Source organism: Geospiza fortis, unplaced genomic scaffold (assembly GCF_000277835.1).
Source record: "Geospiza fortis unplaced genomic scaffold, GeoFor_1.0 scaffold244, whole genome shotgun sequence".
Taxonomy (NCBI): Eukaryota; Metazoa; Chordata; class Aves; order Passeriformes; family Thraupidae; genus Geospiza; species Geospiza fortis.
Genome location: NW_005054370.1, coordinates 1,784,067 through 1,798,511, shown reverse-complemented (window position 1 = coordinate 1,798,511; position 14,445 = coordinate 1,784,067). Strand labels below are relative to the sequence as shown.

Sequence of the window (14,445 nt, the reverse complement as noted above, 5' to 3'; positions counted from 1 at the left end):
GGAAGAAGTTGACACTGACCAGACAGAATCCTGTGTTTGAATGGAATTTATGCATCATGTATGAAATGTATGAATATGCAACAGGCTATTGTTTTTAAGGGTTAACCCTTTGTTAACGTGGGTCCTTTCTCAGGCTCATGCTGCCCAGAAAAGGCACCCGGACTGTCTGTAACTCTTTGTCTTTATTGTCTCATATTGTCCTAATTCAATTTGTCCAAATTGTTATTACTCTAATTGTATTACTATTTTTAATAACCATTTTATTACTATTAAACTTTTAAAATTTTAAAAACAAGTGATTGGCATTTTTCACAGGGATGCTCAGGTGTGTCCACACAAGCTGCAGAGCTTCTCCAGGTGGAGGTTATCTCATCATCCCTCAGTCCTCTGCTTTCCTGGCTTTGCCATCTGCTGTATCTCAGCCTTTAAAGCATCAGTTCTGGATGCACTAAATAACCACAACTCACAGGGCTGCTGAAAGATCAGCTTGGCCAAAGCAGTGCCATTTATTTTGCTCACAAAACCCCTTCCAGGAGGCCAACACACCCCAGGTGTGCTGGCTGCAGCTGGGCCCCTCTCAGCACCGTGGGGGACAGGCCCTTCAGCCAGCAGCAAGGACACATGGCATCCATCCCTGGGCTTGGAGAGCTTCCACCTCTCCTCCCAACAGGACAAACACAGCTGGGAGCCAAGCATGACCAAGTCCAGCTGTGCAAGGACTTGGCACATCAGGTCCGTGCCACAAAATTCACATTTTGTGCAGCCAGGGGAGCCCTGGGGCAAGAGGCAGCAGGTACAGGAGGTGTGCTGCACCATGGAGAGCAGCTACCTGCCCTGGAGTTGATGGCACTGCTCCTCTGGAAGTGTCAGAGCAAGGCCACATGGGGTAGCAGAAGTGAAACTCATTCTCTCTCAAATTGGTCACCTGGAAGTGTCCAGTCCATCCCTTTTATCTCCAGGGAGTAGAGTGAGTGCAGCCCCCTCCTCCCAAGAAATAAAGTCAATCTGAAACAGAATCTGTGTTTCCATCTCCATCCATTCCAGCTCCTCAGGGAGTTTGTTTAGACAATACCCAGCTCCAAAATGGGCATTGCTAAAGGAGAGGATCCACCCAGAAGAGAAGTGGCCCCAGCCTGAGGAGCATCTCCTTGCAAACAAAGAAATTACACACAGGACCATATCCATCCTGGATTCTGCTCTCATAATACCCATGCCTACAACAACCAGCAAGAGCCCTGCAGCACAGCCAGGTGGGACTTTGTTTGCAGGCTTCATTTCCTGTTGGTCTTTGGGCCTGCAGCATTCACACATTTGTTGAAGTGTTGTGAAATAACAGAGGTGCTGAAGGAGGAAAATGTCTTTGTGGGGATGAAACGTGCCTGGCAGGGCAGAGCTGACCTTGGCTCTGGTGATCCTCTTCTGTTCCCACTGAGGTGGTGTTGAGATTTCCCAGGCAATGGCCCTTGCTGCAGTCAGGTTCTCAGGTAAAGTTTCATTATATTCTCATCATGAAGCCTTTTCCACAGCTGCTTCTCCAGGTTGAAGTCATGGTTAATGTAGAAAATCAGCTTTTTCCAGTCCTTGTCATAGTAGTGATCTGAGTACTTCTTGTACCCCTCTGTGATGTAGCCATAGGCACTGACCTGGGGAAGATGCAGGGCTCACTGGGCATGGGATGGAGGGAGCAGGGGAAATACAGGACAGAGATGCCAGCTGGGGTTTCTCTGGTGACCCTGTGTGGGGTCCAGAGGGACCAGACTGTGAGCACTGGCTCCAGAGATCCTGCTGTGCCCTCACTGCCTCCCTGGGAGATGATGTGCTCCAGGTCACAGCAGGCTTCACCACCTCTATGGGAGCTATTTTGGGGCTGTTTCTCATCTTCAGTCTGCTCCCCCACAGCTGACATGAGCCCATATACTCTCCTGTGTCCCCTGTTCCCACTTCCAGACAGCTCTGGGTGCAAGAATCACTGTGCCCTTACCTGGTCACAGAGATGGAGGGCAGTCAGCAGCAGGAAGGCCCCTGTTGTGGGTCTGTACAGCCTCCAGTAGGGCTTTTCCAAATTTTTAGACTTTAAAAACCTGCAGCAGGAGAGAGGAAAGCACTGAGGAGTTGCTGGCTGTGCTGTTTCAAGCAGGGCACACCTTGTGGCTCATGAGGCATCTCCCCTCCTTGCAGCAGTTTGGGGCCACATAGGGCATTTCAGAGAAGCCACAAATGTGCCCAGACCTCTCCACCACCTGCACTGCAACCTAAGCCCAGCTCTGCCCCAGCTCTGTGGAAGTGGTGGGTCTTGAGGCAGTGGGGGTAAAGAGGGGATGGATGAAAGGATCTCAAGGTTAAAGCCCACTTCTCTTAAATCTGCCCTCTGCTTTGCAGTGCAGAGGTGGCTTTGGGGCTCCCTGGTATATCCTTCTCCCCACCCACATCTAGGAGTGAAAGGAGACACAGGGAAGGTGCAGAGGAGTCACAAAACCTGCCAGGAGCTGCACAGTGTCATGCCAGGAGTTGTTAGGAAAGTAGGAGTAAACACTGGGAAAAAATAGCATGGAGTCCTCTTGGTGTTGGAAAGGCCCCAAGTCAGAGGGGGCCCCAAGGCAGAGCAGGCAGGGAGTGCTGGCCATCTGCTCCAGGGAAGGCAGCAGCTCTCAAGGACACTGAAGGGCAAAGGCAGCCAAAGCAGGGCCCTACAGGAGCCCCTGTGCTCCATCTCTCAGCCATGTGTGGCCCATGATGGGCAGATCTCATGGTGGCCGTGGCCAGCAGGCTGTGGAAAGGGCTGGAGAGGCACAGAAGAGCAGCAGCCAGGCCAGGCAAAGGGGATGCTGAAGAAGAGCCTGTCATGCTTGAGGGCACAACCAACCTCCTGAGTCCAGAAGGAATCTCTGGAGAGAAAATCTGTCACAGAGCCTTCCTCCAAGTTGCCAAACAATGGGGAATGTGAAAGGCTGGTCCTGAACTAGAGATCAACTACTCTGGCACTGCAGCAACATTCTTCCTACACCTAAAGTTGCAACTGGCCCTGGGTCTCTTTTGGATGCAGAAAACCAAACAGTCTGATGGCTGTTGCTTCTCCAGCTCACAGGTTCTGGATGTTCACCCACCACAAGCATCCCACTGCAGCACCACAGAGAGTTTCAGCTTGAGAGGCTGGCATTTCATGAAAGGAATGAAGAAAGTTCTGGGGAAAGGATATGGATAGGAGGGGTGTAGGACTTGGCAGGGAACACCTAGGTAACAAAAAACCAACACTTCGCTAAACTAAATAACAATAAAGGAACAAGTCTAGTTTTAAAAACATAAAATACAAAATGGGTAACCTGTGCTATTCTAAAGGCAGGGAAAAGGACAGCATAAGGAAATTACAAAATTACAAATTAAACAGCAAACATATTAATAAAACTAAAAAGCACACTACAACATCAGCAGAGCTCAGGCTGCTGGTGTGGCTGAGCTGTGCTTACAAGGGAGGGAGCTGGGAGGAAAGGCCAGAGACAGAGAGAGATTGTGCTGGCCAGGAAAAACGAGCCTGTTAGAGCACACAACCTGCAGCTCACCTGTTTTTCATGTATCTGAGGAAATCAGGGTGAGTCACCAGGTATTTGTCCATTGTGAAATCTTTATCGAATTTCTGCCGGGGCTTCTGCCTAAGGACAGGAATGGGGAGACTCAAACAAGCTCCTACACCTCATCACAGCTGGAAAGGATCAGCCCTGATGCACTTGGTGGTCAGAGAAGAACCACAAGCACTGTGAAGATATTCTGTAACGTTTCCCACATTATGACAAAGCCTCCATAGCCTGTGTGCATTGCAGAGGAAGAGAGCAGGGAGGAAAGGCAACAAAAGGAGACAGGAATAGCAAAAGCATGTGTTTGTATAGGCAAAAATTAGTGAAACCAGGCCTTTATCCATGAGCAAGCCACACCAGATCAACCAGCAGCAAGTGTTCATCCCCAAAAGCCACAAAGCTTTCCCTAAGCTCTGGCCACACATCATTGAAATCAGCTGATGTTGGGGAAGATGAAACAGGAAAGCCTTATAAATATGATTGCCTGGCAAAAGATTTTGAGAATATAGAAACTATAAGTGAGATTGAAATGAAAGCAAGCTTTGAGATCCCTTGGTTACTGAACAACTGGAAGACAGTGGTGTGGCTGGCTGCAGGTGATCCCCTTTTGATGGAACAACACCCTCTGCTTGCAGACAGCTCCAAGGGTCAGAGCAGACCCTGCCAGCTTGGCAGAAGGGGCCCAAAGAGGAGCTTTTAGGGTTTAAAATGTAACACAGTATGGTAATGTAGTGATTCTTATAGGCTGTATGTAAATGCCATAGGATCTGTATCTTGTACTAGATTGGTTAGTGAGAATTAGAATATTCAACAGAGAAGATTTATTGTATTGTAATGGAAACTTCGCTCTCTTACCCCTTCTACTCTCTTACACTTTTGCTCTCTTGCCTCTCTTACTCTCTCACCCCCTCATCCTCTCTCCCCCTCTCTTCTCTCAGCCTGCTCTGAGCTGTGGCTGGCAGCTCCCAGCAGGGCCCTGCACCCAGGCCCTTTGCAATAAACCCCAAGTTCCAGACCTGGCTGCAGAGATCTCTGGTCTCCATCTGTCCCACCCCCCAACACTCCTACAAGCTTCCTCTGCAAAGGAGGTGTATTGGCTACAGCAGTGCTCAGAGCTGTGCAGGAAATGAGAGATTTCTGCCTGCAAGTCTGCCAGGGGAGGCAGGCTTTACCCTGGCCTGGTCCTCCACAGGGCTGAGCCCTGGCAGAGGCAAAGAGCCCAACAGAGAGCTCATCACTGGGGGGCAGAGGGGGCTGGAGTTGGCTTTACCCGCTGAGGTTCAGGAATCCTTTCCTGATGTCCTTGTTGAACAGCAGAGCCTCCAGCCACTCATAGTCTCTTGCTCCCTCCATGAAGTGAATGTATCTGACATGCTAAGAAAACAAGTGAGCATTAGTGAACAGAACTTCCAAAAAAATGCAAGCAGACATCTTGGCTCACTGAGTTTCTTGGGCACACATCTTCAGTCTGCAGCTCTCAACCAGCCACAGTAGCAGAATGGAGAAAACATCTGATGTGCAGCTCCTTCTGCATGCCACAAGGCTGTGGATGTGACAGAGAAAAAGCCAGATAAACTTTCCCAGGAATTGTTCTGGGGAGTTTTGAGAAGGCTGAGAGAAAAAATTAAAAGCTTGCAGCTGGTGTTTTGAACAGTTGTTTTCTCATAAGATGTTTACCAAAGGGTGTCTGCCTAATTAGCTAATGGTGTGAAGGGGTGTTAATTAAGTGACCAATCAAGTCCACCTGTATCAGAACGTTGTATAAAAAGAATGGGTTTCTAATAAGTTTGAATTAGCCTGCTGAAGAGAATTAATGTGCTGCCTTCACTCTCATTCCTGACTCAAAGGTGGCACAAGGCTGGGGTGGCATTGACACAACTTGCCCCTGCAAACACTCACTCTGAGCCAAGGCAGAGCAGGTTCCCTCCCTGAGGGTAAAGCTAAAGGGCTGCCTCAGCCCCTCTGCTCCTCGTGGCAGGAGCAGAACTGAAGCACACAGGCAAACAGCATCCTGTTAAAGCTGTGCATGCACACAGCAGTGTGCACTCACTTTATCCCGTGGGATGTTGCTGAACCCTCTGTGTCCCAAGATCTGAAGAGAGGAAACCAGGGAGTAGGCTGTGAATCCATAAAAGGAGGTTTTTGTTCCCACATCTTTTTCATAACCCTTGATTACAGCCCCGCTCAGCCTGGCAAAGGAAATCAAAGAGGAGCAGGGTTAGGTGACCACTGAAACCCCTCCCATGCACATTCCTGATAGGGAGAGAGAGTGTTAGCCTGGAGGAGGGGTAGACTAGCCCCATTCTGAGTGGCACCCTGATCTGCAGGAGAGCCCCTGCTGTGGGGATGGCTCTTTATGGCTCATTTGTGACCACAGGCTTTGGATATTGAGTAACTTTCCAATTATTTTTGGACTTTTTATCTCCTGCCATCCATCATTTTGGCACTTGGGAATGAGTGGGACACTAGAGGAGATGAAGTGATCCAGCCACAGTCAGGGGCTAGCCACAGTGAGCTAGCTGTGCATCTTCTGAGAAGGAAGGCAGCCTTACCTGAAGACATAGTCATGGGAGTCAATCTCCTGGCCCATCCCAGAGTTATTCAGAATTCCTCCATTCCCCACGACAGCACAGCTGATGCACGTGGGCATGCTGCTGTCATGGTTGGCCAGGAGCAGCTGCTGGTGGGGCTTTGGGGGCAGCAGGGATATGACCTCCTTTACCACTGTGAAGCAAACACAGTGGTGAGTTATCAAGAGCCTTTGGGATGGACACAGTGAAACCACCAGAGTTTCCACCATGAGATCCTCCTAGACTGATGCCTTTGATGGGGAGATGCTGCAAACCTCCAGGTTCCTGTTAGGAGTCTGAAAGTCCCATCCTGACAAGCCCTGAGGGACTCACGTGAATAATTCAGGTCCATGAAGCCAAAGGGGGGTATAAAATGCTCCAGGCGGTTCCATTCACTCTCATTGAAGTATCTCCTGTCCATGAAGAGTGTGATGTTGGGCAGGAAAAGATCCCTCAGCCAGGCAGACTTGGCAGCCCTGGCCCTCACTGATTCAGAGCAGGTCTTGAAAAACAAAAAGGAAACAGTAACGACTGATGATGAGCAGAGGTGATAAACCTAACTGAGTGCCAGTGCTTGCGTGCCCGTCTGTGGCAGGACCAAAGGGAAACACAGAAACTCCAGTGGTACCATTTCCCTTGTGATCCCCATCACCAAGAACATGAAGCACAATTTTAGCACTACATCCATACCCAGCTGGTGAAAAGTCACCTACAAGGGAGCCAGGATGACTCCAAGTCTATGAGAGTAAGTCTCTTACTGTTTTAAATATTTTTAATGTTTCACTGTTTAAAATGTTTTACTGGCTTTGGGCCTCATTAGCTGAAGCAAATTAACATTTGTAATGTTAATGTACATTTAGGTCTAACCTAAATGCATCAAATAAAGCTGTAAGCACTAGGAATATGCTGCAATAATAGATGCATGCTAAAATGAGCAGTCCCTGTTGGCAATGCACCTCACAAGGTCCTAAGAGTCCACCCAAGGAAACACTGATGAACAAATGAAATCAGATCAGCATTGCCACTCCCTTTAAGGGTAAGAAAAAATGTGAAACAATTTGCTCAATGTCATAAATAAATCAGTGAAATGTGCAGCTGAGAAGGGAATCCAAGCCAGCTTACCCTACAAGGGAGGTCTCACTGCAGCTGGCAAGAGTGAGGCTGTGTGTGCAGATGGAAAGCGAACAGCTCCACTACACTGAATTTTCTGTTGAGTCAATTTGGGCTCTACTTTCTTAGACACCTTCCCCAGACACCTACTGAAGGACAAAATAGAGACCAAATGGACCCTCATGCCCAGCTCAAATCCCCTGCATTGCGAAAGCTTTGCTGAGTGCTCCGTGGCTGGGCTGGGCTCTCTGCAGAGGATGAGGATGAGAGCCCTGTCACAGCCTGAGGAGACAGCCCTCATTCCTGTCACCACAGGAGCGCACTGAGGACAACACTGTCAGGGGTTTCATGGTGGCATCATTTCACTCACAGCATATTCCACGTCCAGAAACCGGGACATTCCCATCCTGCTCAAGCAGGTACTGTCCAAGGTTTGGTTCTCCTTGTGCCTCCAGAGCCAGACTGGATCAGTACCAGAGGAACAAGGGAAAACTCAGATCATGCAGGAAATTTAAGAAGGGGAGAGTGCTCCTAATGACTCCCTCTCTCTGCAGAATTACAGATCAGGTCTGGGAGTGAGACACAACATGTGAGAAGGTGACCCACCTGTTCCAAGCCTTCCAGAAACAGGAGTGCCAGAGAAAACTGCTCTGGGTAAGCTTTACAGAGACCTACCAGCATAGGATGGGGGACAGAGACAGCTTGAGACACCACAACCTGTCCCTGCTGCTTGCTGAGAACTTTGCTGGAGTTTACTACTTTCCTAAAGGTCCTGTTCCTGGGCATTAGTAATTAAGAGATGCTTAAATTTAATTAACCCGAGTCTTCCTGTAAATGCAGATGTTGTATATAGAGGTCTTCCTGTCTGGGTCCCACCAGCATCTGCATATACCAGTGAGTGACCTACCAGCTCTGAAATCATCCCCAGCTGTCACAGACATCTTTTATGAAAAATCCTTTCCTTAGGATTTTTCCTCCTGAGAAGCTGAGAAGCCTCAGGAACAAAGTGTAAACAATGATTATCTGCTGCTGTGGAATGCAACAAGTGGATCTGTGATTGGTCTCATGTGGTTGTTTCTAATTAATGGCCAATCACAGTCAGCTGGCTTGGACAGAGAGTCTGAGCCACAAGCCTTGGTTATCATTCCTTCTTTTTCTATTCTTAGCTAGCCTTCTGATGAAATCCTTTCTTCTGTTCTTTTAGTATAGTTTTAATATAATACATATCATAAAATAATAAATCAAGCCTTCTGAAACATGGAGTCAGATCCTCGTCCCTTCCCTCATCCTCAGACCCCTGTGAACACCGTCACACCCCCATGGGCAGCAGACAAGGAGCTCAGTGGGGAGGCACCATTCTTGGTGACCATCTGCACCATCCACCTACCGAGGCTGGGGATGAGCTATCCAGCAGGTACTCGTCCTCAAAATCCCACCATGGCTCAGATGTGAAGTTAGCAGAGCTCAGTTTCCTCTTCTGTGTCACAGCAGCAGCCTGAGGAGTAGGTGGTACAGTTTTCATTGATGCAGGAGGTTTTGCTTGCTCTGGGGATGTGTTGTTCTCATGTGCTCCCTTCACCACAGAGGATGGTTTCACTGTTGCCTTCTCCTTGCCTCCCTTCTCCCAGGGAAGTGGTTCCACTGTTGTCTTTTCCTTGGCTTCTTCCACCCATGGAGCTGGTCTCACTGTTGTTTTCCCCTTGTTTTCCTGCACCGCAGGGGTTGTTTTCACTGTTGTCTCCTTGATTCCCTCCAAATGGGGTGTTGGTGTCACAGCCATGTTCCCCTTTGCTTCCTTAACACTCATAACTGGTTTCATTGTTTCCTTCTGCTCCTCCTTTCCTTTCCATCTTGGTGTCTTCTCCATCACATCATTGAGTCTTGTGATGTGTCCTCCCAAAGTCACCTTTAAAATGCTCCTGGAGCTCCCATTATCAGAATAGTTTAAACCCTGTTGCTCCTCGGGGTCCACTTGTTGTGTCTCTGGGGCATGTTGGAAAATGTTCAATTTCCTGAATACAATCAAACGAAAAGCAGATACATCACACACACTTAACACTGAACACTCTTCAGCTCATTTCTAGTGCTCTTGACTCTGAGCCTCTCTCTGTGCTTTAGAGCAATTTCATTTTAAACGTTGCCAAAATGTTATTCAACTTCCTGCACCATTCTAGCCTGAATATTGCTTATCTCCCCACTAGGCAAATCCCAGAGGCACAATTCTCTCCTCAGCTCTTGGCACATGAAACATTCACTCTGGCAGTAGCTGCCAACCAGTACAGCCCAGCTCTGCCACGCACTGGGCACTGGGCAGGTCCCCTGGCACTGTCCCCAGAGCACTGCAGGGTTGGTTTGGAGATCCTGGGCTCAGGACATGGCCCCACCATGGAGGCAGCCATCTGCCTCTCCCCTCTGCCAGCAGAGCCCTGTGCCTCAGCAGCAGTGCATGAAGATCTTCCAGAATTCAGGAAGGGAAGTCTGAGAAGAAGCGAAATATTGTAAATTCAGGCAACCCTGATGAGGGGGGAGATGATGCATCTGACTCCATTGATATCAGAAGGATGATTTATTACTTTATTGTACTATATTATATTAAAGAACACTAAACTATACTAAAGAATAGAGAAAAGATACTTACTGAATGCTAAAAAGATAGTAATGAAAACTCGTGACTCTTTCCAGAGTCCTGACACAGCTTGGCCATTGAGTGAAAACAATTCACAGCAGAATCCAATGAAACAATCACCCGTGGGTAAACAATCTCCAAACACATTCCACATGAGCACAACACAGGAGAAGCAAATGAGATAAGAATTGTTTTTCTTTTCTCTGAGGCCTCTCGCTGCCTTTCAGCTTCCCAGGAGAAAAACCCTGGGTGAAGGAATCGTGTTCAGGGAATGTGAATGCCACAGTGAAACTCACTTCTTTACCCTACGTCACCTCTTGAGCTTTTGGGGCCACAGGGCACTTCCTTCTCCCCTCCTCTGCCTGGTCAGGTAATGCAAGGGCATCACACAGCACTCCCCAGGCATTTGTGTCTGGAGGCAGACACTGTGAAGCTGTTAAAATACAAAATCTCTACATTTTTAGCACTTGCCTCTAATATTGCAGCTGCCCTGTTGCCTGATTCAGAGGCACAGGCAGGTACAAGGTCCTCACAGGAGGACACATCTGCTGACAGCAGAAGAGCCACCTGCAACACAACCGTGCTGAAACCCAGAAAAAAAATCAAGGCAGAAGTGGCAGAGTTTTGTCCTAAACATTCTCTCTTCTCTGCACATGGCTGGAGGGTAGAACAGGAAAAAGGAAGGTGAACAGTATCCACAGCTGAGCTTTTGTGTGCAGCAAAGCTGTTCAGGACAAACCATGGCTGTGGCACTCTGATCCCACCCTCGTGTTCAGCCGTTGCATGACACACTCGTTTGGGAACGCTGTGGATTGCTTCCGAAGTGAAAAATGGGACAAAAAGCACTTCTGCAGATAACAGGCTGCAGATAGCAGCTCAGTTACTGCTGAAATTTGATGGGTGTTATACCACTCTGAAAGTGCTCAGGAAATTATCAGCTAAGAAGGCTTTTAAAAATCGTTTTGTATCAGATAAATGTGTGAACCTTTGCAAGGCTAGAAAAGAGAACTTGTAGCACATGGCCTATCAGCTCTGCCTCTCTCATAATCATTAGCCAGTTTCAACCAAGTGTGCAGCATGTGCTTTCTGTCACAGGCTTTCATGTATAAACTTACTGTCACTGTTTACTGCCCAACAGGAGGAAAGATTTTATATGGACACTCTAAATAAAGAGAAATTTGGTAAGATAGCTCAGGCAGATCTTAAATCTCTTGGTGAATTTCTGTTGTATTTTTAAGATTATGTTTAAAACTTTGAAATAAAGTGCAGAGAACAAATGAAAAGGAGTTTCAATATGAGAAACCATCCCCCACTCCAGGCTTTCCCTATTGCTGTCTTGCAGGGCAGATTCCACCTCAGTCTGTTCCACTTCAAATCCTGTGCCAGAGACCAAAATATAAAAGCAAGGACTCTTCACATCCCCAGCCTTGCTCCCTGCAGTCAGGCCCACATGGCCAGGCACTGGTGCTTACACAGGACCCTGCTCTCCTGACCAGCATTTTAAACGCAGACAAATTGTCAAAGCAGCACGGTGGATTTCAGGCTCCAGAGTCCAGCTGGCAAACAACTGCAGAAGCTCAATGACATTTCCTGTCATTTTCCTCCCCTTTTACAAAGCCCAAGGACAAATAGAGGATAAAGCCATGAAAATGCTGCTTTGTGTATTCTGCGTGACATGCAAGGTACAGAAATAGAACTGCCACACAGACAACCACACACAGCTCATATCTTGTTGTGTTTTACTTAAGTTGTATAAATACAGGCATTTCCATTCTCTGAAACTACAGGAGAAGGAAATGGCTTCAAGCAGCTAAATATGGAGAGCCACTTCTTGTTCCAGCTCTGCCACTGATGGGCTCTGGGATCAAGGAGAACTCACTCCTCTATGCCTCCTCCTTCTCTCCTTTCCCTCCCACCTCCTTTGTGCAGGTTCCAACCTCTCCACATTTGACAGCTGTCCTCAAAGCATGGTCTCAAGCTGCTAGAGCTGAGCTGAACTCAAGTCACCTCCAGAAGAGCTGCAGATGTTCCCAGCCTCACTTCTCCTGCCTGCACCCATAGCACCAGCCCAAACATTCAGCTGAGAGCCAACCCAACCCAGCCAAACCATTTGAGCTTTCTTGGAGAGCTGGGACCAGGTGAGGGTGGTGGGGAGGCTGGGGAGTGGTGCTTGCTGTACACAGCACCAACACATCCACGAGCCATACCTGCGCTGGGAAAGGCTCAGGTGTCTGCAAGGGCTCATGCAAGGAGCAGTGCTCCCTGCCAGTGATGCTGGAGACATTTCACTGCAATTCCCTTCACACTCATCCCTGTAGGATTTGCTTGACCATTTATATAAAATAGATATCAAGATATCATATCTACATGACATTGGTGTGCCAGGATGCACCATATTTTGTGTTAGGAATCAGCTGCTGAACTTGCCATAAATTCAAAGCCATCCCACCAAATTCACTGTCCACCAATGCAATCTGGATTAGAGCTGAACAAGGTCCTTCTGGGAGCCAACAGGAAAAGCAAATACTATGTAGTGCCAAAGTATGAAAACACGTAGCATTAGTGAAACAAAAGCTGCTTTAGACATCTACAAAAGGAAGCCCTGGAAAATAGTAAACCAAGAGAGGCAGGTTTTTGACTGTGGATCTTTCAACACCATGCTCTGCTAAAGTAAAGTGGTCACCCAACTCAGATCAGAAGTGCAAGTTTCAGGGTAAAAAGACAGACAGACAGAAAGTGAGCACAAGCACCCACACCAGGCAGTGCATGCCATGAAGGAACAGGTCCCTTACCTGAAAATCTTTGCCAAGTCAAACAAGGAGCTGGAATTGCCAAGGAAGAGGCAGAACTGTATTACAACAACAAGGCAAATCAGGGCTTTGGCAATTTTTGGGAGCCTTATCCTGGAGCAGCGCATGGTGAGGAACACCTGAGTGGCAGAGGCGCTCGCAGGCACTGCCTCACCAAGGGGTGTGGAAGGACTGGGCTGGTTTTCCGTCTGGATTTCCCACAATAATGTGCACACCCTGTCTCCCAGCATTCCCAGACACTGCACACAGATCCAATTTCTCAGGAAGGCATCAGTTTTGTACTGTTCCTGTTTATCACCAGAAGCTTATTTAACAAAGAGCGGGGAAAGGAAAGCGTTTTACTGCAGACAGTGGAAGTTTCTTGTGTTTTTCTTAATGGCATTGTTCTGCCCAAAAAAGGAAACCTTTTATCTCTAACCTGGAAAAGGCATCACTGGGAATGCATGCAAAGTGTGGAAGTGACCATAGTTACAATCCAGGAAGCTTTCAGAGCACCACCTGCCCAAGGTTTTAGACATGGCCATAAACAAATATTCTTCATGCAGTAATTGCTTGCAGCTCCAATCCAGAAGCAATCCCTGCCCCACAAATGCTGATGGCTAGATACACATCCATTTTACCTTGTGGCTGGGAAGCAACCCAACAAATCAAAGTAAGGCTTGGTGCAAATCCAGCACAGAAAAGAGTTTGTGTTATGAAAATCTCCAGTCAGTGTGAAATCAATCTTTGGCAGTCCAGGGTACATCACCCCACCAGCAGAGGGAAAGATTTGCAAAGATGGACACCACAGCCAGAGAAATGTTTATTTCTACCAGGGATGTAGTTTTACACAAAGGGCTATTTTAACTTTTTAAGTTGTTAAACATTAACCCTGAAATTTCAAGGGGAGATAGCCATATTGCTTCTTATGCATGGGCTGCTTTTGCACAGCTCTTATAAAAAAATGAAGCTCAGATATAAAAAAAGCTTTTGCTGAGAGTATCTCAAATCTCAGAAGCACTCACACTGTTACTGAATACCCAGAGAACTGAAGGTGCCTGTTTTATATCACAGCAAAGCCAGTCAACAGGTTTCAGAACTACAAGACTTTTTTTGTTAACAGGGGTCCCCAGGGGAAGTTCTGGAGGCAGGAATCATTTTCCTTCAATCTCCTCCATGTAACATTACTGCAAAACCAAGAGCCACAAGGGATAGAAAAATTCCTACAAGCAGAAAAATACAGATTTCTTTGGTTTTAAGGATCTGTGCTGGTGATTGTGGAGAACTTGTCTGTAGCACTGTCTGTTCAGGAGGGATTGTGATTGTGCTTGTGGGAATATCCAAATCTCTGGCAAGCACATTAGCCAAAAGCAGGCTTGGTATTTGCAAAATAGGGCTTTTCACCTTCTTGGTGTAAGAAAACCTAACCCCCTCCTTGTCAGAGTACAGACTTTCTCGGAGCATCATTTCCTCACCATCCACCCCCACTGCTGACATCAGTCAGTCAGAACAGAGGCATCAGGCTGGTTTGCTCAAACATGTGGTCAGACTGGGAAATGGGGATGTACTGGAACTCTCCAGGGATGACCTGGTGAAAACTGAGGTCAAGAGCAGAGCTAGTCTCTTAAACAGCTCTGTAAGAAGTGAGATTCTTGGGATACACAGGGCTCCCAGCCCATGGGCAGGAAAGTACAAAGCAGACAGTGCAAGTGCACAGGGCCTGGCCTCTCAAGGGCCACAGCATCCTTTTCCAAATGCATGTTTCTCTGCAGTCCTACCTG

At 47.6% G+C, this 14,445-nt stretch overlaps 1 protein-coding gene across 1 annotated transcript; it reads right to left on the bottom strand.

Moving 5' to 3' along the window:
- Positions 1-330: 330 nt before the first annotated feature.
- ST6GALNAC1 (ST6 N-acetylgalactosaminide alpha-2,6-sialyltransferase 1) lies at positions 331-12,856 on the bottom strand. Its single transcript, XM_031059967.1, has 9 exons — positions 12,668-12,856; positions 8,637-9,261; positions 6,473-6,641; positions 6,122-6,293; positions 5,620-5,758; positions 4,840-4,943; positions 3,558-3,647; positions 1,982-2,081; positions 331-1,643 (listed from the first exon to the last, which is right to left on the bottom strand). The coding sequence occupies exons 1-9, from the start codon at positions 12,790-12,792 to the stop codon at positions 1,473-1,475; spliced, it is 1,695 nt and encodes a 564-aa protein (XP_030915827.1). The 5' UTR covers positions 12,793-12,856; the 3' UTR covers positions 331-1,472.
- Positions 12,857-14,445: the final 1,589 nt, after the last annotated feature.

Coding starts and splice junctions, on each gene's coding strand:
- ST6GALNAC1 (XM_031059967.1), bottom strand. CDS start 12,792: ATGCGCTGCTCCAGGATAAGGCTCCCAAAAATTGCCAAAGCCCTGATT. Junction 6,294..6,472: donor CATGGACCTGAATTATTCAC/GTGAGTCCCTCA, acceptor TTTGCTTCACAG/TGGTAAAGGAGGTCATATCC. Junction 5,759..6,121: donor TCCCATGACTATGTCTTCAG/GTAAGGCTGCCT, acceptor TTCCTTTGCCAG/GCTGAGCGGGGCTGTAATCA.